The sequence below is a fragment of the Schistocerca americana genome, chromosome 5, assembly GCF_021461395.2.
Source record: "Schistocerca americana isolate TAMUIC-IGC-003095 chromosome 5, iqSchAmer2.1, whole genome shotgun sequence".
In the NCBI taxonomy this organism is placed as follows: domain Eukaryota; kingdom Metazoa; phylum Arthropoda; class Insecta; order Orthoptera; family Acrididae; genus Schistocerca; species Schistocerca americana.
In genome coordinates, this window is record NC_060123.1 from 296171956 (window position 1) to 296198339 (window position 26384).

The window sequence follows — 26384 nt, forward strand, 5'->3', positions numbered from 1 at the left end:
CCGCGTTTTCCACCTTTTCATCGCTTCTGAAACGCTTTCGTTCCAGAGCTTCTTTGAGCGCCGGGTGTTCGAGACATTCGTATTTCGCATCCTGTACAGTTGTTGAACAGGCAGTACTACGACAACGTAGTCGTTTTGGAACGAAGCAGTGAGAAGTGCTCGTCGCTTATTCTTGATTGCAGGGCGAAAATGATAAGTGATTTCAGAGTAGATCTGCACACTGTTAATCCCTTTTGCCGGTAAAGCTCCAAAATTGCCTGTTCTTCATGCAAAAAGAGAGTAAGCATGAGTTTCTCTGCCGGAGATTGAGTGGAGATTTTATTTTAGTTTTGGTGAAGAACTATAGCGCCATTCTTTATTTAATCTTTTCGTTTCAGATTGGTGATGGTGTACCCAGGTTCCATTTCCTGTAACAGTTCTGCCAGCCAAGATTAAAAGAGGCGCAGCTTCCGTGGAGGACGCCTCGCTGCCGGCCAAACACACGAACGAAAACATGGGCAGAGTGAAAGAGCATTTGAAGGAAAACAAGCGTATTACTGTAAGCGAAATAGTCACTGTTTTGGATATTAGTGTTGGTTCTAAGTACAAAATTACGCTGACTTGCTGAGAACCAGTACAGTCAGTTGGCAGTTGGCAGCCAACCAACACTAATATCCAAAACAGTGACTATTTCGCTTACAGTAATACGCTTGTTTTCCTTCAAATGCTCTTTCACTGTGCCCATGTTTTCGTTCGTGTGTTTGGCCGGGAGTTAAGCGTCCTCCACGGAAGCTGCGCCTCTTTTAATCTTCTAGCACTTATCTTACACCTATTGCAGGACATATACAAATCACCACACTGTAGTGTCATCCTGCGGCGGATTTCCAAAGTTTAACACCTTCACCGCTCGAAAACTTTTCGCAGGTCGCTGCTTCAACGCACTGTAAGTGGGCAAGGGGGCGACCATCTTTGTAATGACACAGCTGGATTTTCTGTGATACAACAAGAGTTGTCTAAGTGCAAGGGTAACTCCTGCCAAATGCCATATCGAAAGTACAGTTTTTAGGAATATGCACTTTTGATGTTTCCATTAGAATAAAAAAAATGGCTCTGAGCACTATAGGACTCAACTTCTGAGGTCATTAGTCCCCTAGAACTTAGAACTAGTTAAACCTAACTAACCTAAGGACACCACACATCCGAGGCAGGATTCGAACCTGCGACCGTAGCGGTCTCGCGGTTCCAGACTGCAACGCCTAGAACCGCACGGCCACTTCGGCCGGCTCCATTGGAATCATCTTCACGCGTATGAATCCGGACCATTTAATCTTCACTTTCCAATATAAGACCTGGTTTTAAGAGCTTACGTCACGTAGACTACAGAATGTAGATCTCGAATGTTTACTTTATAACCACAAAGACTTTGGGAAATCGACTTAAGCCAGAACTTCGTTCTGTGTGGAGAGTAAAATTATATAGTGAAACAGAAAGTCGGCAATTTTTAAAATATACTCATGTCAAAAAAGGTTTTGCACCACCACGGTTCCCAGAACTCCTGAAGACAGACGTTGACTGTATAAACTGTACCAGAAAGGGTTCTCAACAAGGGAAGTGTCCAAGCATCTCGGTGTGAACCGAAGCGATGTTGTTCGGACATGGAGGAGATACAGAGAGACAGGAACTGTCGATGACATGCCTCGCTGAGGCCGCCCAAGGGCTTCTACTGCCGTGGATGTCGCTCCCTACGTATTATGGCTCGGAGGAACCCTGACAGCAAAGCCGCCATGTTGAATAATGCTTTTCGTGCAGCCACAGGACATCGTGTTACGACTCACACTGTGCGCAATAGGATCCATGATGCGCAACTTCACTCCCGACATCAATGGCGAGGTCCATCTGTACAACGACGACACCATGCAGCGCGGTACAAATGGGCCCAACAACATGCCGAATGAACTGCTCAGGATTGGCATCACTTTCTCTTCACCGATGAGTGTCGCATATTCCTTCAACCAGACAATCGTCGGAGACGTGCCTGGAGGGAACCCGGTCAGGCTGAACGCCTTAGACACACTGTCCAGCGAGTGCAACAAGGTTCCCTGCTGTTTTGGGGTACCATTATGTGGGACCGACGTACGCAGCTGTTGGTCATGGAAGGCGCCGTAACGGCTGTACAATACGTGAATGCCACCCGCTGACCGATAGTGCAACCACATCGGCAGCATATTGGCGAGGCATTCGTCTTCATGGACGACAATTCGCGCCCCCATAGTGCACATCTTGTGAATGACTTCCTTCAGGATAACGACATCGCTCGAGTAGATTGGCCAGCATGTTCTACAGACATGAACCCTATCGAACATGTCTGGGATAGATTGAAAATGGCTGTTTATGGACGACGTGATCCACCAAGCACTCTGAGGGGTCTACGCCGAATCGTCCTTGAGGAGTGGGACAATCTGGACCAACAGTGCCTTGATGAACTTGTGGATAGTATGCCACGACGAATACAGGTATGCATCAATGCAAGAGGACGTGCTACTGGGTATTAGAGGTACCGGTGTGTTTAGCAGTCTGGACCACCCCCTCTGTAGGTCTCCCTGTATGGTGGTACAACACGCAAATGTGTGGTTTTCATAAGCAATAAAAAGGGCGGAAATGATGTTTATGTTTCTCTCTTTTCTAATTTTCCGTACAGGTTCCGGAACCGAGGTGATGAAAAACTTTTTTTGATGTGTGTATCTATGTACATTACTAGCTCAAATCTCGTAATTGAAGAAACGCTAGACTGCGATTAAGTTAGCAGAATCACGGAACATACATCGCATTAGAAGGAAAATCGAAAGATATTTAACTAAGGAAATGTGAAAAACTATATGCGAATCTTTGAACTCTGCTTTCAGGTTTGGCGCGTAAGGTAAGAAAACAGAAGTAGCATTTAGCTTGCCTTATATTTATGACAAGACAGTCAATAATTTATTAAGTATGAAATTACATTCAACGTTGTTTATATTCCAGTTTTAAACATGGTTCAAGAATATGATTTTTATAATCATTGCAACAAAATTTAACCTGGTTTCGACACTGACTATAGGTGACTTCACCAGAAAGACCAAAAACAAGTACCTATAAAGGTAACAAATCCATTAACACAGAGGAAAACCAAGAATACATGTTTATTATACAGGACAAATTTTTGAGGTGACTATACTTTATATGGTTTGAAATACAATTTTAAGAAGTTATTTTATAAGACGAGAGAATTTTTCTCGTCAATCAGTTTTCATTTGTATTTACATTTGAGTATAGCCACCACAAAAGCATTTTCGGTGTAACAGCCATCTATTTTTGGTTTTCCTCTATATTAATGGTATTTTTAATAGGTAATTGTTCTTAGTTTTTCTGATGGAGATACCAGTAGCTGGTATCTTAACCAGGTCAAGTTAAATATTATTGGAACCGGTTGGCTGTATTATACAAATTATAAGTTGTTTATATTATGTTGTATTTAAATGGTGGTGTACGACAACAGTTTATTAATAGAAATGAAAATGAACTACTCACACTTTAACTGGAATATAACCAACTGGAATAGAGTAACAGTTGCAATTTCGAGAAATTTGCACGAATGCATGTCGAAGAATAAAGGTTCATCTGAAAGTATTCAGTTGTTGTTTATTACTACTTGTTGCACAACTTGTTCACAGTGAGCGGAAATGAACAGCTAACAAACTGAAACATTATTTTCACAGATATATGTGTTAATATTTCATTACTTGATTTCAACCATGTATTGCACCTGTGTTATGAGGGCAGTATAAATACTTAAACATCTCTGGAATGGGTAAGCGGGTTGTAGAATAATCTGGGCCAAAGGCAAAGTTTAATTATAAGGTGTTGCACGAGGAAAAACAAATACTTTAAATACTTTAGGAAGAAGTAGTATCGGCTAATTCAAATAAAGCTTTCAATATGACATGTTTTCAGTTTTCATTGGTTGTAGGGAGAGAAAGCTGTTTACGAACACAAGTTTTCAGGTCGTGTGTTGATACACTAACTGAATGGGAATATTGAGAAATCCCACATGTCCATTTTTTTGACAGAACTGAGTTATCTATGATTTTGTACTTCAAACATATAACCCGATCTTGGTACAGAGAAAACTCATACATTCTGGAATTTTTCGTATTGTTATGCAACTATTGTTTCACCTTAACTGTGGAGAAACACCGCAAGTACAAAGTGTAGGGGCTTCCTAAAAATTTTAAGTTGTCAGCACTGTTTTCAACAGAGAGAGCAGGTGATATTGTCTTTTATTGTTTGGTTTAATCGATTTATATTGTTATTGATGGTAAAAGTCAGGCAATGGTGATGTTAGCGACAATCGTCAGGAAGTAACGAAAAAAAGAAAGAATCCTTTGGAGTTTCTGAAAAATGTAGGCATAAAACGAGAAAAAGTGAAAACTAAAACATATACAAATTGGAAAGGGAATAGAGGTCAACCAAAACTTCGTGGATACGATTGCAACTGATTTCTAACCTGAAACATAGTATTGCTTCAAAATTAAGGTTTAATTACCACAGTGAACACACTAATGCAAAAAATTCAATTCAATTGAATACATAATTCTATTTCCAGTTATCGGATGAAATGCATGAGAACTAAGATAACGTAGGGAAGTAAGACAGAGTTATACGCTCAAATTATTGACTTCCAAACAAATAAAAGAACAGGATTTATTCCTTCAGAGCTTCATAGAAGTAAAGTCAGTGAAAAGGAAGAAGCCTACAAGTGATAAGGAATTTGTGTCACGTCGTTTAAGCATGTATCACATAATTACAGATGCTGACTATGCCTGTAATATATTTGTGTGTGGGTTTTGTAGTAGAAACTCTGCTATTAGAGAATGCTGTAGCAACTGCAGAGAACCAGATTCAAGAACGTTTACTCGTGTTTTCAAGTAACTGCGTGGGAGTCGTGGAGTACCGAGAAATCATATTTCATCTGAACGTCAAATGAACACATTGAATGGTACTAGAAGACATTATTCGGACAGTATAATTTCCTTTAATAAGAACAAGCAGAATTTCTACATGTATCAGTGCTCCAGAATATGACGGACATTACATACTGACATCCGTTATCCTTATAATTTACAGAGAATTTAACACCTTCCAGATGGAGATGAAGGTAGACAATTAGAATTTTGTCGTTCACTAACTGCCAATTGCCGAGAAATTAGATAAATACTGTTTACTGAAGAAGCCACTTTCAATCTTAACGGTATCAATAACAGTCGTAGCTCATATCGGGAGCACGCTCTTGAAAATACACTCCTGGAAATGGAAAAAAGAACACATTGAAACCGGTGTGTCAGACCCACCATACTTGCTCCGGACACTGCCAGAGGGCTGTACAAGCAATGATCACACGCACGGTACAGCGGACACACCAGGAACCGCGGTGTTGGCCGTCGAATGGCGCTAGCTGCGCAGCATTTGTGCACCGCCGCCGTCAGTGTCAGCCAGTTTGCCGTGGCATACGGAGCTCCATCGCAGTCTTTAACACTGGTAGCATGCCGCGACAGCGTGGACGTGAACCGTATGTGCAGTTGACGGACTTTGAGCGAGGGCGTATAGTGGGCATGCGGGAGGCCGGGTGGACGTACCGCCGAATTGCTCAACACGTGGGGCGTGAGGTCTCCACAGTACATCGATGTTGTCGCCAGTGGTCGGCGGAAGGTGCACGTGCCCGTCGACCTGGGACCGGACCGCAGCGACGCACGGATGCACGCCAAGACCGTAGGATCCTACGCAGTGCCGTAGGGAACCGCACCGCCACTTCCCAGCAAATTAGGGACACTGTTGCTCCTGGGGTATCGGCGAGGACCATTCGCAACCGTCTCCATGAAGCTGGGCTACGGTCCCGCACACCGTTAGGCCGTCTTCCGCTCACGCCCCAACATCGTGCAGCCCGCCTCCAGTGGTGTCGCGACAGGCGTGAATGGAGGGATGAATGGAGACGTGTCGTCTTCAGCGATGAGAGTCGCTTCTGCCTTGGTGCCAATGATGGTCGTATGCGTGTTTGGCGCCGTGCAGGTGAGCGCCACAATCAGGACTGCATACGACCGAGGCACACAGGGCCAACACCCGGCATCATGGTGTGGGGAGCGATCTCCTACACTGGCCGTACACCACTGGTGATCGTCGAGGGGACACTGAATAGTGCACGGTACATCCAAACCGTCATCGAACCCATCGTTCTACCATTCCTAGACCGGCAAGGGAACCTGCTGTTCCAACAGGACAATGCACGTCCGCATGTATCCCGTGCCACCCAACGTGCTCTAGAAGGTGTAAGTCAACTACCCTGGCCAGCAAGATCTCCGGATCTGTCCCCCATTGAGCATGTTTGAGACTGGATGAAGCGTCGTCCCACGCGGTCTGCACGTCCAGCACGAACGCTGGTCCAACTGAGGCGCCAGGTGGAAATGGCATGGCAAGCCGTTCCACAGGACTACATCCAGCATCTCTACGATCGTCTCCATGGGAGAATAGCAGCCTGCATTGCTGCGAAAGGTGGATATACACTGTACTAGTGCCGACATTGTGCATGCTCTGTTGCCTGTGTCTATGTGCCTGTGGTTCTGTCAGTGTGATCATGTGATGTATCTGACCCCAGGAATGTGTCAATAAAGTTTCCCTTTCCTGGGACAATGAATTCACGGTGTTCTTATTTCAATTTCCAGGAGTGTATGTAATGTTGTGTGATAGAGAACCAGTTGACTGGGTCTGTTGTGTCAGTACATCATATCATAGGACCTCGCTATCTAGAATTTCCTGTAAACGAGCTTCCAGCATTACTGGAAGATATTCCTTTGGCCACAACTATGAGTCGTGGGCCACTGCACATCCTAGTTGTCAGGTGACATATCATCTAAATCTAACATTCCATATCATCTAAATCTAACATTCCCGGGTGATGGATACGCAGAAATGGTCAAATTTCCTGGTCACCAAGGCTCCCGGACTTTTTACCGCTTTAAATTTTTTCTTTGTCGATGGACGAAAGGCGAAGGAAAACAAACCCAAGAGATGAATTGATCGTTCGAACTGTGAATAGTGCTTGATGTTGGAGGACCAATTTATGAAAAATCTGAACTTAAATCAATTTCCTTTGGTTAATACTTACTGTGGGTCTTTCTTTGGGTTAAATTCTAAGAGCGCTCCCTCTCTCTATCTCTGTCTCTGTCTATGTCTCTGTTTCTCTCTCTCTCTCTCTCTCTCTCTCTCTCTCAATAACCCGGCTGGTCCAGGCGGAGATTCGACTCCTCCCTAGGGCATGGGTGTGTGAGATTGTCCTTAGGATAATTTAGGTTAAATAGTGTGTAAGCTTAGGGACTGATGAACTTAGCAGGTAAGTCCCATACGATTTCACACACATTTTTTTCTCTCTCTAACCAATAAAGATTGTAGACATGTTATATGTACTGTTTGATTCGAATTAGTGTATGCTATCATCGGCAATGCTGTGTATTCCTCATGAAAGACGCTGTATACGCTACGATAGAAGTGTGCTAAGCGGCGCCGGCGCCAGCTAGGCGCGTACGCGCTCGCGATGGTCCAGGTGAGAGCGGCAGCGGCCGGTGCGCTCGTGGTTTGCGAAACTGGCCGGCACTGCTGGCTGCCGGCCGCCGGCTGCATCCGTCATTAAAAGCCAACGGACAGGTCGGTCTTGACCTGGCGCTCGCTCGCATTTCCACCGGCTGCTGCTCCAACCTGTTGGAAACGATTTCCAGTCACGCCGCGCTACGAACGATCAGAGATGGAGAGGTCTTCCCTTTGGCCTTAACAATCTGATTTGCACGGATTCCGACGCCGAGGTGAGGAAACACCTGCAAAAACAGCACTTCGATTGCATCGACAGGAGGTTAGGGATTAATAACTGGTTTTCTACGTCATCAGAGAGAGAGAGAGAGAGAGAGAGAGAGAGAGAGAGAGAGAGAGAGACAGGGGAAGCAGACAATACACTTCTCCCGTAAAGCGTAACAGAATAAACCCATCACAGTGTTACTGAAGATGCCGCACACATTTGAAGTGATGTAGAAACCTAGTAAAACTTTTGCTATGGTAAGAAACTCTCGATTTGAAACTGGAAAATCTTGGCGTTTTCCGACAGAGAAAGTAACAGCAAATTAGTACTTTTCAGGTTTTGTTCAACAGTCCTTTGAAATTTCCTGAAAAATGACTTTATTTCTAGCTGAGACTGAGTACACTTATCAGCCAAACATTACGACAGCAGCTCACTGCGACACTGAATGTGGTGTTGTGGCACGTGACGCGGCAGGGAAGATACATATGCGGAGCAGATACGAATCTGAACTCATTCTGGCGACGGCAAGGATGGAAAATGGGGAATCCATTAACTTAAGGGTCTAAAGGTCTTTGACAAGGACAGATTTTTTATGCCTCAGTGTCTAGGAACGAGTATCGTGGAAAGGACGAAACTGGTCGGCTGTTCACGTGCTGCAATCGTGAACAGATACGGAAAGTGATTGAACGATGGTAAAACTACGATCCATCACACGACCCATCACAGAACGTGGAGGTCGGAGGCTCGTCCTCTATAAAGAAGGATTTTTGGCAGACCTGGGGACAAAGACCAATGCTGCTAGTGGCACAAATGTTTCCGAGCACGATGTCCAGCTAACATTCTTGAAAATGGAGCTCCGCAGCAAAACATCCTACTTGCTCCCTTTACTACCCGTCAACAATGTGTATTACGATTACAGTGAATGTGGTGTCATCGAGTCTGGGTCGTGAATCGATGGAACCGTGTTGTTTCATTTCCTCTCACAAAAATATAGCGTCGTTTCTCGATACGCTGTCACCCAGGCGAAAAACTTCTGGAAACCCGCATCCTGACACAGGTCATTGCGGACCGTATTATGCTATGGAATACATTCACCTGTGCTTCCATGGCACCTGTGGTAGTAATGACGGGCACTGTGACAGTTCTGGACTATGTGAACTTGATTGTGGACCACCCTAATCCTTTAATGTTGATGTCTTTCTCTGAGGGCGATGGAATCTTCCAGCAGCGTATCTATTTGTACCCTAAGGCCAGAATCGCACTAAACGGCTTGAGGAGCATAATACCGATCTCATGTTGACGTCCTGCCCAACAAATTGGCCTGACCTGAACCCCATGAGTCATATCTGGAACGCTATTCGTTGCCACTTATGCGCTCTCTAACCATTGGTTCTTAATTTACGCTAACTGCGTGATTTGTGCATATACACCTTCTGTCACATACCACGAGAACCTCTTAAGGACTTTTCGAATCCATGCATCTGTTTACTCGTTATATTACAAGTAACTGAATATATGTTTACCTCTCCCTTGCTCCTTTCCTTCTGTAATAGTAGCTGTATCCTCATCGCTGTGAAGTATTACTTCATTGACTGTAGTCGACAATGTTGCGCATCAAATGTCGATAGTCAGACACTGCATATCTTCATTGAGAAAGAAGAATTATACCCTCATTAACTATCTTTCTCCTCTCGCTCAGAAGTTACGAAAAGTAATTAAGAGTGAGCAAATTAGGAAATAGTGTGAGAAGATATATTACAACAGCAATAAAACAAACCTTTATGTGATATTCAATTTAGAAAGTTATTCTTGCGTTTGTCACCTATGCACTCTCTTATCATAATGAAATAATAAGTAAACATGCGTATAGATGATAATGACAATGATAGGTTAAAGAGTACGTACGACATCAGCGTACCAGAGCTGTCTCTACTGTCAAGCATAGGCAGAAGCACAGCGCCTGCTGGTCAGGCAACCCAGCGAACTGCTACACTGTGCTTGTTCTCTTCAAGCAGGCGATTGCTATGTCGCCCTTTGTAAATCCAGACAGTTACAGATCAATGGATGTCTACATGCAGCGACATCTATCTATATTTATACGCCTGAAGTCACCTTACGGCGTGTGGCAGTGCTTTTTTCGTGTAGCACAATCATTGCGATCTCTTCTGTTTGTGACAAATGGCTTCACAAAGGCAAAGAGACATTGATGGCTACAAGGAACATTCGTCTTTGTGTTTAATTACGTCTTATCTCCAGATTTTGAATTAAATACAGAAATTCGTGCCCTAAGATTAGTTGAATCATGCAGTAGAAATAATGCATCTATGTCCACATCAACTTCTGAATAAATACTCCCCAAACCACTGTACAGAGCATAGCGGTAGCTACATCCTAACAATACATCATTCTTCTGTCCTATTCCATTCAGGTATCGGGCGAACAAAAAATTACTATATTTGTGCCTCTGTACGTGCTCTAATATCTGTTTTACTATCCCCACAGTCTCAACGGGAGATATGCGATGTTGACGGCATAATGGTCGTACGGTTTCCTTCGAATCCAGGTTTTCGAAATTTACACGTAGATTGTCCTGAGAACTACGTCATCGGAGAATCACATTTAGGTTCCACGAACATTAATCTCATCCTTTCTTATTGATCGTTGTGACCTGTTACAAGTCCAGCAACGCGTCTCTAGATTCGTCTGATGTGTATTGTGTCGTATACTTGTTAATGACTCCAACCACTGGATCAATGCTCCAAAACTGGTCTCACAGGCGTCTTGTATGCGATTTACTTTACTGATGCACTGCACACTCAGAGAACACTTCCAACAAATCTGTACCTTCCATTCACCTTCTCTTACCGCCCAATTTTATGGCTTCTATGTACAACCCATAAATAATCATACCCGTGGCGATCAAGGTGTTCACTACTAATCTTGTAATTTGAATCTATCGGGTTCTTTCTTTTCGTCATAGGCAGCATTACTCATTCATCCACACCTGAGGAGAGCTTTCATTTATTATACCAACAAGAATGTTTAGCCGTGACTTTTTGCAAATTTCTTACGATCATTCAACGGTAATACCTTCCTATACACAACAGCATCATCCATTAACAGCCTTAAAGTGCCGCTGACCCTGTCTGAGAAATCGCTTATGTATACTGAGAACTTCAGAGACGACATCACACTTCCTTGGGCCACACGGTAATGGAAAGTATTCGAATTAAATCGGGTAGTGCTGTGGAAATTATATTATGAAATGAGAAGCAAAAATTACTAGAGGGATTTTGGTACTTTGGCAGTAAAATAAACGATGGCCGGTGTAGATAGGACATAAACAGCAGACTGGCTAAAGCAAGAAAAAACTTCTGAAAGAAACAGATTTCTTAACATTCCGTGTAAATTTAAGCGCTTGCAAGTCTTTCGTGAAGTAGTTTATCTGGAGTGCAGCCTTGTACGGAAGCGAAACGTGGACGGTAAATAATATAGACAAGAAGAGAATAGCTGTTTTTGAAATGTGCCGCTACAGGGTATTGTTGAAGATAAGGCGGGTAGGCCGGGTAATTAACGAAGAGGTACTGAATAGAACTGGGGAGAAATGAAATTCATGGCACAACGAGTCTAACAGAAGGGCACATCCTGAAGCATGCAGGAACAGACAGTATTGCTATGACTGGGTTTGTAACCCAATCAAAATCTTCCCTTATATTAATGACACGTATGACTTAGTGTTCTGTAACTTCCAGAAGAGGCATCTATTTCGAGGAATGGTTGAGCGAAAGGATGCCGACGAGTGCACTACTGATCGTTAAAGCACAGACAACAATCGAAAACAACTTTGTAATGAAGTTAATTAATTATGTGTAGTTAGTCAAGCTTGTAATCAATTACATAACTGAAATATTAATTATTGAGTGAGAATATTCTGTCACCAGCTTGTGTTTGAGCAAAAGTTATGAATTTTTATACGTTTGTTTGAAACTGTTGTTATGTAACAATTACTGACAAATGTTTAGACGGCAACGATAAATGCATGCGTGGAAGCTCTAATGAAAATGCCACGATAATGACTTGAATGAAATTTAACTATCCCTGTACGGAACAATTTAGAACCAGTGAAAATCTAATCACTTCAGCTAGTAGCAATACGTAATGCGGTATAGATAAAGCAACGTTACTGCCCCCAAAGTTTGTTGTCGATAGGGTTTGTGAAGTAACATCTACGATTTATCAAAACGCCACAACAGCTTCTATAACACTGAACTGCAACATGACGTCATAAAACAGCAGCAATCAGTTAGGGAACGCCGAAATTACGCCTCGTGATGACTGAGTGTTGTGTGATGTCCTTAGGTTAGTTAGGTTTAAGTAGCTCTAAGTTCTAGGGGACTGATGACCATAGATGTTAAGTCCCATAGTGCTCAGAGCCATTTGAACCATTTTGAAATTACGCCCGCCAAGATATTTATAGAGCACATAACTTATAACCAGTTTTGTTGATCATAATATATCACTTCAGTTGGCCAATATTTTGGAGTTAGTTTTAAATGCACAAATTTCCATCACTTGGATCTTCAGCTGCGTGTTTCGCGTTTTTGCCATTAAAACTGTAGGATTTGAGGTCTGCCAGTGTGACACCTACCTGTAATAAATAACACTGAAGTGGTCCTAAAAAATCATGCACACCAAGTGTAAAGGTATAAACAAAAAGACAGGAACTATTGTTTGAACTAAATATCCACATAATTTTGTAATCATTTAGTAAAAATTTTTACATTACAGATTAAATAAAACGGAAACCCACTGATGATGGCAAAGTGGTGCTAAAACATGTTTGGGTACTTGACAAAACGGTGTTTTGCATAACTGGTGGACCTCACATCCTACAATTTTGCACAAACTTCTCTCTCAAATAATTACAGAAGACAGTAAACGTATTACAATGAATTAATGGCTTTCATTACTTATTACTTTCTCCTTTCATGAAAAAGCAAAAACTAAATTTTACAAGCTAGTGCTTTCAAGTTATTTTAGGTAAATAACATGTCTTATTACTAAAGAGCCACTAGGCAATAACAGTGATAGATGAATGATGCTACTGCCGGTTTATGACATATGGAAATCATTAGCAATCAGTGCTACTTATACTTTATCAGAATGCACTGCAGTGTTCGTAGATACTGAGTCCATCACATTTGCAATTTTTTTACAATACTAAACTGCCAAATGGCACACTCTTACTTTCTGGTGAACCAGTAGTTGGCACGACATAATGATTTTGTTAAACAGTAAATAGCAACATATTCTTCTCCCAGTAACGAGCAGTCAGTATCAATATTACATGAAGTGAATTCGCAATTGCGAATGAAGACAACCATCAACTGTAGAATGGAATGACGACAACGAAAATTTGTGACGGGCCGTGAATCAAACCCGCGTAGCGCGAGCGGTCGCCCTACCATTTGGCTATCCGTGCACGACTCACGGCCAGATCCAAACTTCCATATTTCGTCAACCATGCGTCTGCGGTTTGAATCCCGGTCCGGCACAAATTTTCATTGTCGTCATTTCATTCTACAGTTGATGGTTGTCTTCATTCGCAATTGCGAATTCACTTAATGTATTTCATGACGGATGAAGTCGCGGTAGCATCTGTTCCTTGGGACATGCATCGCTGCAATATCGTAGCATTAATATTGTCCACACAGTGTTCTTCAAATAATCTGTTTTGTCAATCCTTCTTGATTAAACGTTGTACTGTGGCCTGTGTAAATTCCCCCTCTTAAATTCACCATGTCTCGTCGCACTTTGAATACCAAGTTGACAATACACTTAATCTTGCACGCTAGCATAGCAACTTTATGTCCGCCCTCAACCACTGTTGGCTTGCAACTCTTTCTCTGTGTCTGCACGCGCTCCTGTGTCTACGATTTTAGTCTCATGCCTTTAACATTATCTTTGAATTCTACACAATCCAAGGTCCCAGACATTACCGGCGCAGTTGCTGTATTGTTTATAATTTTGATTTCAAATGGTCTATCATAAACGTACATTACATTCCTTCAGTTAGTTATCATTGAAGATAAAGTAATAAAATATACACATTTATACTGAGAAAAAATCTAGATTGAAAAAATAAATAGTATCAGAATTATCAAGCACTGTTGTGTGGTAGTGTTATAGTGTGTGTGTGTGTGTGTGTGCGAGAGAGAGAGAGAGAGAGAGAGAGAGAGAGTTTTGGTTGGGGGAGGGTGCAATATAGGGAGATACCAAGGCTTTACTACATTAAACAGGTTCACATGGATGTTGGCTGCAGTAGTTATGCTCGGATGAAGAGGCTTGCATAGGATAGGGCAGCATGGAGGACTGCATCAAACCAGTTTTCGGACTGAAGACCACGACAACAAATTTTCCAACAGTAAGATGTCTTTAGCCAGAGTCTATTGGCCACCGTTTATATCTTTTTATCGGATTTAGCTCTTTCGTCGAGAGATTTCAAGTGGTAGTGAGCATCCCCATGCTTTCTTTTCGATTCTTTGGTAACGTCTTCAGTTTCAGTATGCGAATTATCGTTGACATAGAATTGTTTATGATTCCATAAAATGTTGTGGATCCTACATCGTGCCTAACTAGTCTTTTTCATGTATTGTGCAGGAATACTGCCAGAGGCTATCGCTACGCGCTGTGCAAGGTGTACGACGGTGCAGAAGGCTGCTGCCATTCGCGTGATTCGACGCTTGCGGGCAGACTACCCCGCCGAATGGGCAGAGCTGCAGGCGCACTGGGACCCCACCGGCGTACACCTCAAGAGCTTCGAGCGCGCCCTGCTCAGGCGGCGCCCCGATCGCCGCCTCCTGCACGCGTAGGCGCAGCCACCTTTATCACACGTAGTCTACAGCACAACTCTTTTCGAATGGTGGAGGAGGAAAGAGACTGATAAACATTCTATACCTTCCTAAATTGTGTAGGAAGATTAGCTCATATTGCTTGTTCGTCATCGTGCCGTAATAATGAGTGTACGGTAGCGAGGCATTTGCGAGACGCAGAAAGCTGATTGCTGTGTGTGAGGCTACGCCTGCTGGTTATGCAAACCAGCAGACGCTCCTGCGCACGGCCTGCATTCAGGCGCTGTGTGATCGACGGACTACTACTTTTGAATGCACTGCCTCTCGTCACGACTTCTCTACTTCAAAGTGCAAATTCCACTATCTCTCCCTAACTATTTCTATTTCGGGTACATGTTTTATTACTATTGTACCTTTACTGAAAGAGGTTAGTGATCACCAAATTACAGTAAGGAAACATAACAAGAATTTTAGGGGCATTGATAATGCAGGGCATCATGTCAGGTGATAACACCGTCATTCATGTTTAATCCGGTTTTGCATTGTCATTGAGGTACTTCTCTAGCAGTGGATTCTTTTCTCCTCATTTTCATTTTCTCACTTTTATGTTGGCATATTTCTTTCATACAAAATGATCATTACACTTTGAAGTTTTTGGAGGGTTATATACTTTATGTTACAGAATGTGCTCGTTTGGGAACAGTGCAAGAACATTACCAAACAACTATTTTCTTGGTTCAAGTGGATGTGTAAATCGTAAGTTAGACTGCATCTTTCTAAGTCAACACTCAGGCAACGAAACAGTCTGGTAGCAAATAGAGACAGAAGCTTTGGTACAGAGCTCAAAAATAATCATCAGCCTAACAGAGGCTCTCATACTTATATTTCATGAAAATATTACATTAGTTTAAGCACTGAATACATTATATGTAGCACATAAGTCTGCTGAGAGGCAGCGGATAGACAATCCACAGCAGCGTTTACAGTTCAGACGAACACCAGACATTCGTTTCTGTTGGTTAGGATAATAAATACCGAAATTAAATATTTGCGACAATAGGTGTAAATAAGCGAAAATACTTTATCATGACTCAGAAGTCTCAAAACGCTCTGAGATGACCAAAGAAACAATGTCTTACATAAACACTTTTGCTCTATACCTTTTTTTCAAACAAGGCGTATGGTAGATTTAAAATAACTAACCATATATTATTAAGAACATGATATTTATTATGTGTCTTTGTATTCGATTAGCCTTCTGGATGTAATAATAAAATGTAAATAAAGGCTTTTATACGATAAAGTATGAAACAAAGAAGTAGTACAGATTAGTCACTTGTTTTTGTGAAACAGTTCATCTGCATTTCATGTCTTCATGTTCGCTATTACACTACAATTAATGACACTACTTATTTACATTACACTTTTGTGACATAAACTTTACCGTATTTTTATGTCTTTGCAACTGGAAATATTAATATTTTTGACGAGCGTTTCTAGTGGACCAGAAACTGATATTTCATTTTTTTTATGTATCATGAAACGGAATCGAAAGGATTGTAAAGATAAAAATTGATGTAAGGAATATTTTATACAGAATTCTAGACGAAAATGTGACTGTACCGCATAAAAAGGAAAGGATCTGACCTTCTTATATCATAAAAAGAGAATACAAAACGTTCATGCAAGCTATTAAAACGAACATTTTATGATTGTAATGATAAACTGCTGAATGGAATCTATGTCTTTCTCTACCGTATGACTTGTTGCAAAATGTAAAACACTTTGAAGCAGCGATCGTTGCAGCCGAGAGCCATCCCGGACCATAGAAGCTCACTAATTGATGATCAAGTGATTATAAAATGTTCAATGGGCAAAATCCCAGAGAAATGCAAATTGTTATGTAATACATCATTTCAGACAAGTACCTAGTTTCGAGATAAATGTAATCGCAGGCAGCAAATGGAAATGAGCTGTTACAGAAACTCCTAAAAATGTACGTGCCTTCAAGAAGTCATTCAAAACATACTGATATATTTATACAATTTAAAGTCAGGTAAACGATGGAACATTTTATACTGACGAAATAAAAAAAGTTAGTTAGTATTAATATAGTATAAGCAGAACTATCAGAAAAGAGACGAAGCATAAATCAAAGTTCCCAAAAAGAATTATTCAACGGCATGGTACTGATTTGCGTTGCAAAGTATAATTTCTCCTTTAGCCTGTAAAGAAAATGTGTGCTGCGGAAAATTGTTCGTTCCATATAAGACAGCCGGCCGCGGTGGCCGTGCGGTTCTAGGCGCTCCAGTCCGGATCCGCGCTGCTGTTACGGTCGCAGGTTCGAATCCTGCCTCGGGCATGGGTGTGTGTGATGTCCTTAGGTTAGTTAGGTTTAAGTAGTTCTAAGTTCTAGGGGCTGATGACAACAGCAGTTGAGTCCCATAGTGCTCAGAGCAATTTGAACCAATCCATATAAGACAAACATGTAAACATATGAAGGATACATTTACCGGTGCTACGAGTTGGCGAATACAAGTGAACAGAGAAACGAGAAAACCAACTGAGACACAGCGCAGGAGAAGCGAGACTGTCTCTGAGAGGAAGACAGCATCACAGGAATGTTTGAAATACAGAAAAGAGAGAGGGGAGAGGATGGCAGAAAATGAAAGCAGATAGACATTTCCAAACTTTGCATATGGAGACACTGTAATGATTTGCAGAGTTTTTCCCCCAGTGCCATAAGTAATCAGCTTTTAGAAAAGAAGGTGTAAGTAAATACAGCCTAAGTGCAAAAATGCCACTTTCATTTATTACATATGTGACTGCGGCGCTCATTATGGTACAAATTAAGTTTCCAAAAATTATTCTGTTGCGCTGCTTTTAAACTCATATTTGACAGCAGGAAGTATTCGTTGAGAAACGGCAGTCCTGGTTGTTGTACCCAGTGTCCCATTTAGATAAGTGGGTTCTTTGATATTTGGAAGGCAGGTTTCTCACTTCCTAACATATCTTTCATTTTATGTTTCACCTGTATTGACATGGAATGACGCTCTTCTCGGTCACTCTGAACTGACAGCAGCGCGGAGTTTCTTTAAACCACATCCCCGGCCTCGTACAACCAACACTGCGTCTCCTCACTGAGGAATCCAAATTGGATTTTACCTTTAAGGAAGTCCTCAGATCAGTCGCTCTCTGTTCTTTTGTGTACTAATCCTTGTATGCGTGGACAACCAATAAATCCACGATAAACCTGATCGCCAGTATCTAAGATATGTTTAAAAATAAAAATAATGATGTGTGGAGCAAACCAAAGCAAAGCACGTAGCACGAGATGCGTCCTGCTACAGAGCTATATTGATGACGAATACTGTCAGATCTACGGAACCGTACTGTGTTCAAGCACGAAGACTTCTTAGAACCGTCTCTATTGACCACGATGCCGACGAGACATTAAACCCTAATCTTCCATTTCACTTTTTAGAAGACAGAGCATGTTGTCTTTAGAAAACTGCGGCCGCTCAGATATCAATTCTATGTTCTACCTATACATCAAGACATTGCGAAATCTACATGTACCGGCGACCACTTTTACGAGGGGTTTATTCACAGTCCACGTGTATAGGGATTATTATACAAAAGATCAGAGGAAATCATGACAAAATATTCTAGTGCTTCTCTTTCCTTAAAAAATTCTCCTTACTGCTCCTTCCTAAGCTAAGATAACCGTACAGGATTTCTAAGTCGAGTCCCATCAGTCCACCCGGTCTTTTGGTAAGAGTTTACGATCATGCACCTCTTCCTTCAACTATTCTTTCCATATTTCTTGATTTCGTACTTCAGCTATCCGCTTAATTTTAACATCCTTCAGAGCCGTAAATAAAGAAACAAAAACGGCTCAGTAAAACATGCGCTATGCTTCAACAAATACTAGGTATAACTGAAAAACAGGAGCCGTTTGCTTATATTTAAACGCTATCAGATCAGAATAAACTCCCACTAATCCAGCGCCATCTCTTGATTATTTATGAAGATACAGAAGTTCCTGATTCGATGCAGTAGGCGTTTGACTGTAGCAGGAAACAAACAATAATGGCTTCGAAAGTAGTTTATCCCGCCAGAAGCGAAGTACGTGCGTAATTGAACGTTTTGTGTAAAGGATTTATTGCTGCTCAGATTTATTAGTAATGGTATCTACTTGAGGCACCTCTGTAGTCGAGGTTGCTAACACATACCTGAGCGGTGGCGCTCGACTCATAGGTAAACCGGTTGGAATTCTGATGCTGGAAAATTTTCGCTGCCAGTATTTGGGCGGTAAGGGTTGAAGAAATGGTGGCTGAAGTTCCTGATCATCAGTCTTTGTGCCAATGTCCTGGATTAAATTCCAAGCCTCTTGAAGTGAGGACACGCGACACATATGATGGTAACCAGTCTGTCGGATAGGGACGTTAAGCTCAGCAGCCCCCATGGTAATATTCGGCAGGGGCGGGCTATGTGACGGTAACGTGTTTCACTCTCTCCCTTCCCTTCGTCCGTAACAAAACAAAACTCCACGCTAAACCGCACAACCTCTCGTCACACTCATCCACTCGTCAAAAACAAAAAAAACAAAAAAAATGGTTGAAATGGCTCTGAGCACTATGGGACTTAACTTCTGAGGTCATCAGTCCCCTAGAACTTAGAACTACTTAAACCTAACTAGCCTAAGGGCATCACACACATCCATGACCGAGGCAGGATTAGAACCTGCGACCGTAGCGGTCCATCAAAGACTCACACTTGACATTTCATAACGGGCAGGAAGAAAAGAACGGCAGACCACCTCCACTAGACCTTTGCCTACAACGGCGAAATAGGAGTCTTGCATTTAATCCTCTACGCTCATTCCCTGAGTATGGGATGCTTCTGCTTTCCGGGCGGGAAGGCGTGCCGGTCCCCGGCACGAATCCGCCCGGCGGATTAGTGTCGAAGTCCGCTGTGCCGGTCAGTCTTTGTATGGTTTTTAAGGCGGTTTTCCATATGCCTCGGCGAATGCGGGATGGATACCCTTATTCCGCCTGAGTTACACTACTATGTCGGCGACTGCTGCGCGAACACTTTCTCCACGTACGCGTACACCATAATTACTCTACCACGTAAACACTGGGGTTACACTCGTCTGATGAGAGACGTTCCCGGCCGTGGCGGTGGAGTGGGCGGGGGGGTTCTACTGGGGACCGAACCGCACTATAAACCTGGGTTCGATGTGGGGCGGCGGTGGGGTGAGTGGACTGCTGTAGCCTGTTGTGGGGTTGTGAGCCACTGAGGGCTATGGCGGGGACGAAGCCTCTCTGTCGTTTTTAGGTCCCCAGTTCCCTATAATACAATACAATACAATGAGATGCTTTCACTTTGATCCCTACTTTATGGGTATCCAGTAAAGGAAAAAATAGATAACGCTGTCGAGAGAGAAAAATTGCCTTACAAATGTTCATGATGAATAGCAGAGTGGAAGGCACAGTATCCAGACAGATGAAATCGTACTACAAGCGGACCAAGAACTGCTATCAGATCAGTAATTGGCTACTGGTGCTCTGACTGAAGAATTTTCTAGTCTTGATCTCATCACTGCTTACATTATTTACACGTAAACGTTCGGATACAGCAATTGTGAGCAGGATGGGTAGCAAAATTGTTTACCGACGAACATAAACAGCAAAGACTCTCAATCATATTAGCGATTTTGGACCACTTCAGACAGTTATAGACCACTCGCCGTTCAATACCGACCTGTCTAGTACTTTTGACAATTGCTTGCTGGATAGCGCTTTCATCATGGCAAGAAACTCAAGGCCGTTCAGTTCCCAGGAGGAAAAACTGTGTGTAGAAAGGTTGAAGAAGCTGGTGCAACAAGCTTCGAAGTAGACATCGAGACTGCAGTAAAAAGTGAGGTAGGTTCTTAAGAAACAAAAACTGCCAATCTTTTCCCATAAAAAATGTTTTATGGGCACATGGCCTTAGTTTCCGAAACCACGCTCTGCATTACAAACAAGAAGCGACCGTTCACATACTGTCTGCCATGCACCACTCCTTTTCTCGTCACCAAGGAATTATAACAATTTCCTTATAAAAACATACTATGTCCTAACGGACAAAATAGTTAGCCGTCTGCTGTGCCGGGTGGTTCTAGGCGCTTAAGTCCGGAACCGCGCTGCTGCTACGGTCGCAGGTTCGAATCCTGCCCCAGGCATGGATGTATGTGCTGTCCTTAGGTTAGTTAGGTTTAAGTATTTCTAAGTCTAGGGGACTGATGACCTCAGATGTTAAGTACCATAGTGCTCAGAGCCATTTGAACCATTTGAACAAAATAGTCAACCAACATCAGAATCCTTATGTGAAGGAACCGCTGGTAGGAAACATCAGATTCTCGTCTTTATTATAGGAATGTCGTTGTGCCCTCTCGTCGGTCTACACCTGAGACTAATTAACTGCCTCTGTCTCATTTAATACTCTTGACAGACTTGCCCTTGGGGCTCACTGAACTAAATGAATAAAGGACGGTCGCCACATTAACGTTAATCGACTGCTCCCAGACAAGAGTAGCTGCTCACATTAATCAAAATACTAATTAGATATGCTCTAGATCAAAGGCCTCGGTTAGATCACACTTGCAGCACTGAACACCAATATTGTGACCATGGATTCTGTCCAGACTGCAAGATGTGTGAGAGTAGCAACATAGAAGCTACTGCTGGACTGATAATGGATAAGAACTTGTGAACTGTGAAAGTCCGTAAAACAATTTATGTCTTCTTAATGAATTTCACCTGTCAACAAGAAGTCACAAATATACCAACAGTATGAAAAATTTATATGTTTTTTAACGTTGTCCGATCCATCCGAGGGGAGGTTGTGGTTTTCATTTGTTACACCAAATTATTAATACTGGGATCAAGCCACACATTCATAAATGCTCTCCAGATAGCTACACCTCTTGAGAGAACATACTCTGACTTAAATACGAAGGTTGGAACTTTAATAGTGGCAACTATTTATTTACAGCTCGTAAAAATAGATACGTGTTTCAAAGTTTTACTGACCTTCAACGTAGTCACCAGATTGTGTATAACCCGTTTCCAGCGATGTGGAAGTCGTAGGATACTCTTAGCAGTGCCAGTTGTGTTGACAGTTCGAGCGGCGCAGTCTATTGACTGGCGAATTTGTAGCAGTTTTGAAGCGAATGCCGTGAAGTGTTTCCTTAAGTTCAGAAATCGAGTTGAACTCACTAGGGCTTAAGTGGCTAAGTCAGGGGAGTACAGCAGGTGGTATGGCCCCGTCAGTCAAACAAATCAGTAACAGGTTGCACTGTACGTGCTTGAGCATTGTCCTGCAAAATGATGGTTAGGTCCTGCAGAAAGTGTCATCACTTCTGTCTCTAAGCTGGTGGTAGGTCGTTCTCCAAAAATGAACGGTATAGAGACAGAAGTGATGACTCTTTCTGGAGGGCTTGACCCTTTTAAATTAAACAAAATTCGGATATCAACAATGCAACGTAAGAACGACGATCGATTACTTCCAATCGAGAACGTTGGCAATGCCGGCGATAATCTCGTAGCCGACCTCACGTGATAAACTATGGTGCCCCCTATACAGCTCCGTCGAACTCTGATTGCAGTTCTCCATTTTACCTCCGAAGATGTTTCCCGCGGTCTTAGAGGAAACGTTAGGAGAAAGTTTTATACATCGACCACGGCCTAGTAGCCCGGAAATTTTGAGTGATGTCAGTACCAGCCAAGAAAGCTTACATTGTATGATATTTTTTCGCCTGTTTTTCTATGAAGCGTCATTCTTTCGAAGGTAACGTATCGAAACAATATCATCACAACTACACAAAAGACTCCATTATCATTTAAAATATTGTTCGCTTATTTGAATGGTGCTCGTAAAAATGTGCAGCATCGCTAGACGAAACTGCTCTTTGACTCACGTTAAAAGCGAAGGAAGAAGATATGATTGCTCTCAATTTTTGCGTTTCCGTTTCCATAGTTACGATTTAGATTACATAACTGGAAGAATTGAAAATGAATTCACAGGAACACTTATTACCTAGTCGGAATTCAACATCACTTCAAACAACTTGGACAACAACAAAGAGACTCGAAAAGATAACATCCTTGCTGAGTTTTCAACACTTTCGTAGTGCAGTTGAGCTAGCGACTCAACGAAGACAACTTTTTTGCATCATGTTATAACTGTGATTAACTGACTATATTTAATTTTTTTAAATTTTATTTTTGTGATTTAGGACCAGCAACTATGGTGGTAAGTATCCTTCGCCCCGCCCTTTGGTATGCTGTTATGGGTTGCAACAATACAAACTTCGAAATTCCCCTAACGACGCTAAACAGCTGTAGAAGGCGACGCGCTGTACGCCAGATTTGAAAATTTGGCGATTTCTGCTCGTTCCCAGGAGTGTATCAATGCGCAGCAATTCGCAATAGTATTTAGTGAAGAAAGAAGGCAGTTTGTTCTGACTACACAAGACGTGACGACAGTAGTAATTTTACGAGAAACAAAAACTGACAGTTGTAGCAGTTCTTATACACCTGATATAGCGTAAAACACGTCAGCCACGCAGTTTTTGTACACCAGTTAGAGGGTGCTACCATAATAAATGTAGTAAGACATATTCTCATGAGCGTAGTAAACAATTAATTTGGTGATAAGTATGTTTCCTGAAGTCCGCAAAAAGGAATATTAATTTAAGGCAATTGCACTGAGATGACAAAAGTCATGGAATTCCAGGTAATAATGTGTCGGACCTCCCTTTACTTGTTCAAAAATGGTTCAAATGGCTCTGAGCACTAAGGGACTTAACATCTGAGGTCATCAGTCCCCTAGACTTAGAACTACTTAAACCTAACTAACCTAAGAACAGCACACACATACATGCCCGAGGCAGGATTCGAAATTGGGATCGTAGCAGCAGTGCGGTTCCGGACTGAAGCACCTACAACCGCTCGGCCACAACGGCCGGCTTTTGCCTGTCGTAGTGCAGCAGCTCGATGTGGCATGCACTCAACATATAGTTGTAAGCCCCCTGCAGGTATATTGAACCATGCTGCCTCTCCAGCTGTCGACAATAGCGAAAGTGTTGCCAGTGCAGGATGTTGTGCACCAACTGACCTCTCGATTATGCCCCGTAAGTGTTCGATGGGATTCATGTCGGGCGATCTGGGTGGCCAAAGCATTCGCTCGAATTGTCCAGAATGCTCTTCAAACCAATTGCGAACTATTATTTGGGAACATGAAGTCCATGAGTGGCTGTAAATGGCCTCCAAGTGACCGAACATAACCATTTCCAGTCAATGAGCGGTTCAGCTGGACGAGAGGACACAGTCTATTCCATGTAAACACAATCCACACCGTCATGGAGCCACCACCAGCTTGCGAAGTGCCTTGTTAACAACTTGGGCCCACGGCTTCTTGGGGTCCTCGCCACACTCGAACACTACCATCAGCTCTAACCAGCTGAAATCGGGACTCCTCTGATGAGGCCACAGTTTTCCAGTCGTCTAGGATCCAGCCGATATGGTCAGGAGCCCAAGATAGGCGCTGCAGGATATGTCGTACTGTTACGCCAAATTTCGGCGCACTGTCCTAACGGTTACATTCGTCGTACTTCCCTCACTGATTTCTTCGGTTATTTAAAGCAGTGTTGCTAGTCTGTTAGCACAGGCAACTATAAGCAAACGCCACTGCTCTCGGTCGTGAAGTGAAGGCTGTCGGCCACTGCCTTGTCCGACGTGAGAGGTAATGCGTCAAAGTTGGTATTCTCGACACACTCTTGAAACTGTGGATTGTGGAATACTTGATCCAATAACGATTTCCTAAGTGGTATGTCTCATTCGTCTAGCTCCAACTACCTTTCCGTGTTCAAATTCAATTAATTCGTGTCGTATGGCATAAACAAGTCGGGAAGTTTCTCACATGAATCACCTGAATACAAATGACAGCTCCATCAATGGACCGCCGTTTTATACCTTGCGTACGCGATAATACCGCCATCTGCATTTGTGCATATCGCTGTTCCATGAGTTTTGTCATCTCAGTGTACAATTCCCATAACTCGTAGAAAAATTTCTTTGGTAGGAAACATATTCCCACTGGCCTTCATAACAATGTTATTTGGTGGTATGTATACTTCCGGCGGGCCATGAAAGTCTGAAGAGACATTCCGTGGGAATTAAAAGCTATATTTCGCAACAAACAGAAACTACAACAGGTGCAGAAAATTATAACTAGTTGCCAGAGGTGTACTGAGGTGGTACGACATTTACCTGTGAATGCAGCAAAGGAATGCAGTTGGTGGTAAGTATACGTCCCGCAGTCAGTGAAAGGGAATGCTGGAGGTAAGAAGAAACAACAAGTGTAAAAATCTGTGTGTGTGTGTGTGTGTGTGTGTGTGTGGAACACTATCAATGGAATTAATAAAATGGAACAACTATCACATCTAAGAAAGGAAATGCCAATGGTCTTCAAACTGAAGAACCTTGGCACTTATAAGCCATGCTTCAAAAATGATACTCAGTATCGTTAAAGAAAAACTAAAAAATTAAATTATCTAACATTTAGAAGAAGACTAATTTAGATTTAGGGAAAGATAGGGAAGCAGGGAAGCCTAAATGTCACTACGAATAATGTTTGAAAGAATAATTGAGAGGAACACGTAAATTAATGCCGCATTCCTTGACTCAGAGCAGGTTTTTGGTAAAATGAACTTGAAGATACTGTTTGGAAAACTAAATAAAACTGGAGTAGACTGGAGAGGTACGGTTGTTGGGGACTGAAGACTGGTTTGATGCAGCACTCCGCTCTAGCCTAACCTGTCCAAGCCTCTTTATCACTGAATAACTACGGCAACAACCACCCTTTTCAGTCTCATTACTGTATTCATGGTTTGGTCTCACTCTGCAATTTTTAGCGCCCACACTTCCCTTCAGTATAAGCCAGACACCTGCTAAGATCTCTCTTATCAATTGATTCCTTCTTTTTGTCAAATTGTGCCGAAAATTCCTTTTTTCCTCAGTTTTATTCAGTATCTCTTACTTCTTATTTGATCTACCTACGTAATCTTCAGCATTATTCTGCACACCACCTTTCCAAAGCTTCTATTGTCTACTCGTCTGAAATGCTTATCGTCCACGCTTCATTTCCGTACAAATCTACACTCCAGGCAAATACCTTCAGAAAAGATTTCCTGACATGTAAATTTATATTCGATGTTAACAAATCCCTCTTTATCAGAAATGTGTTTCTTGTTATTGCCAGTCTGCGTGCAATATCCTCTCCACTTCGGCCGCAGCAGTGTTTTTACTGACCGTGTAGGAAAAATTCACATACTATTGTTGGTGTCTCGTTTCCTAATATAATTCCTTCTGCATCGTTCAGTTTAATTCGACTGCGTTCCATAACCTTTATTTTACTTTTGTTGAGTTCAATTTATAATCTTGTTTCTAGACAGTGTCCATTCCGTCCATCTGCTCTTTCAAGGTCTTCCGCGTCTCCGACAGAACTGAAACGTCGTCGGAAAACCTGGAAGTTTTTATTTCTTCTCATTCAATTTCGATTTCCTTTCGAAATTTCTTCTTCGCTGTCCATCCTGGTGTGGGCTCAGTCTCATTTAGCACTTACGATCACTG

The 26384-nt window shown here is 42.4% G+C and overlaps 1 protein-coding gene across 1 annotated transcript in view; it reads left to right on the top strand.

Annotated features, from left to right (window-relative positions):
• The window catches only part of LOC124615595 (ejaculatory bulb-specific protein 3-like), a 105034-nt gene extending 89016 nt beyond the window's left edge, over window positions 1-16018 (top strand). Inside the window, exon 2 of the mRNA XM_047143582.1 lies at window positions 14513-16018. Coding sequence (XP_046999538.1) covers window positions 14513-14724 — 212 coding nt within the window. The 3' untranslated portion in view covers window positions 14725-16018. The remainder of the gene's footprint in view (window positions 1-14512) is intronic.
• Window positions 16019-26384: the final 10366 nt, after the last annotated feature.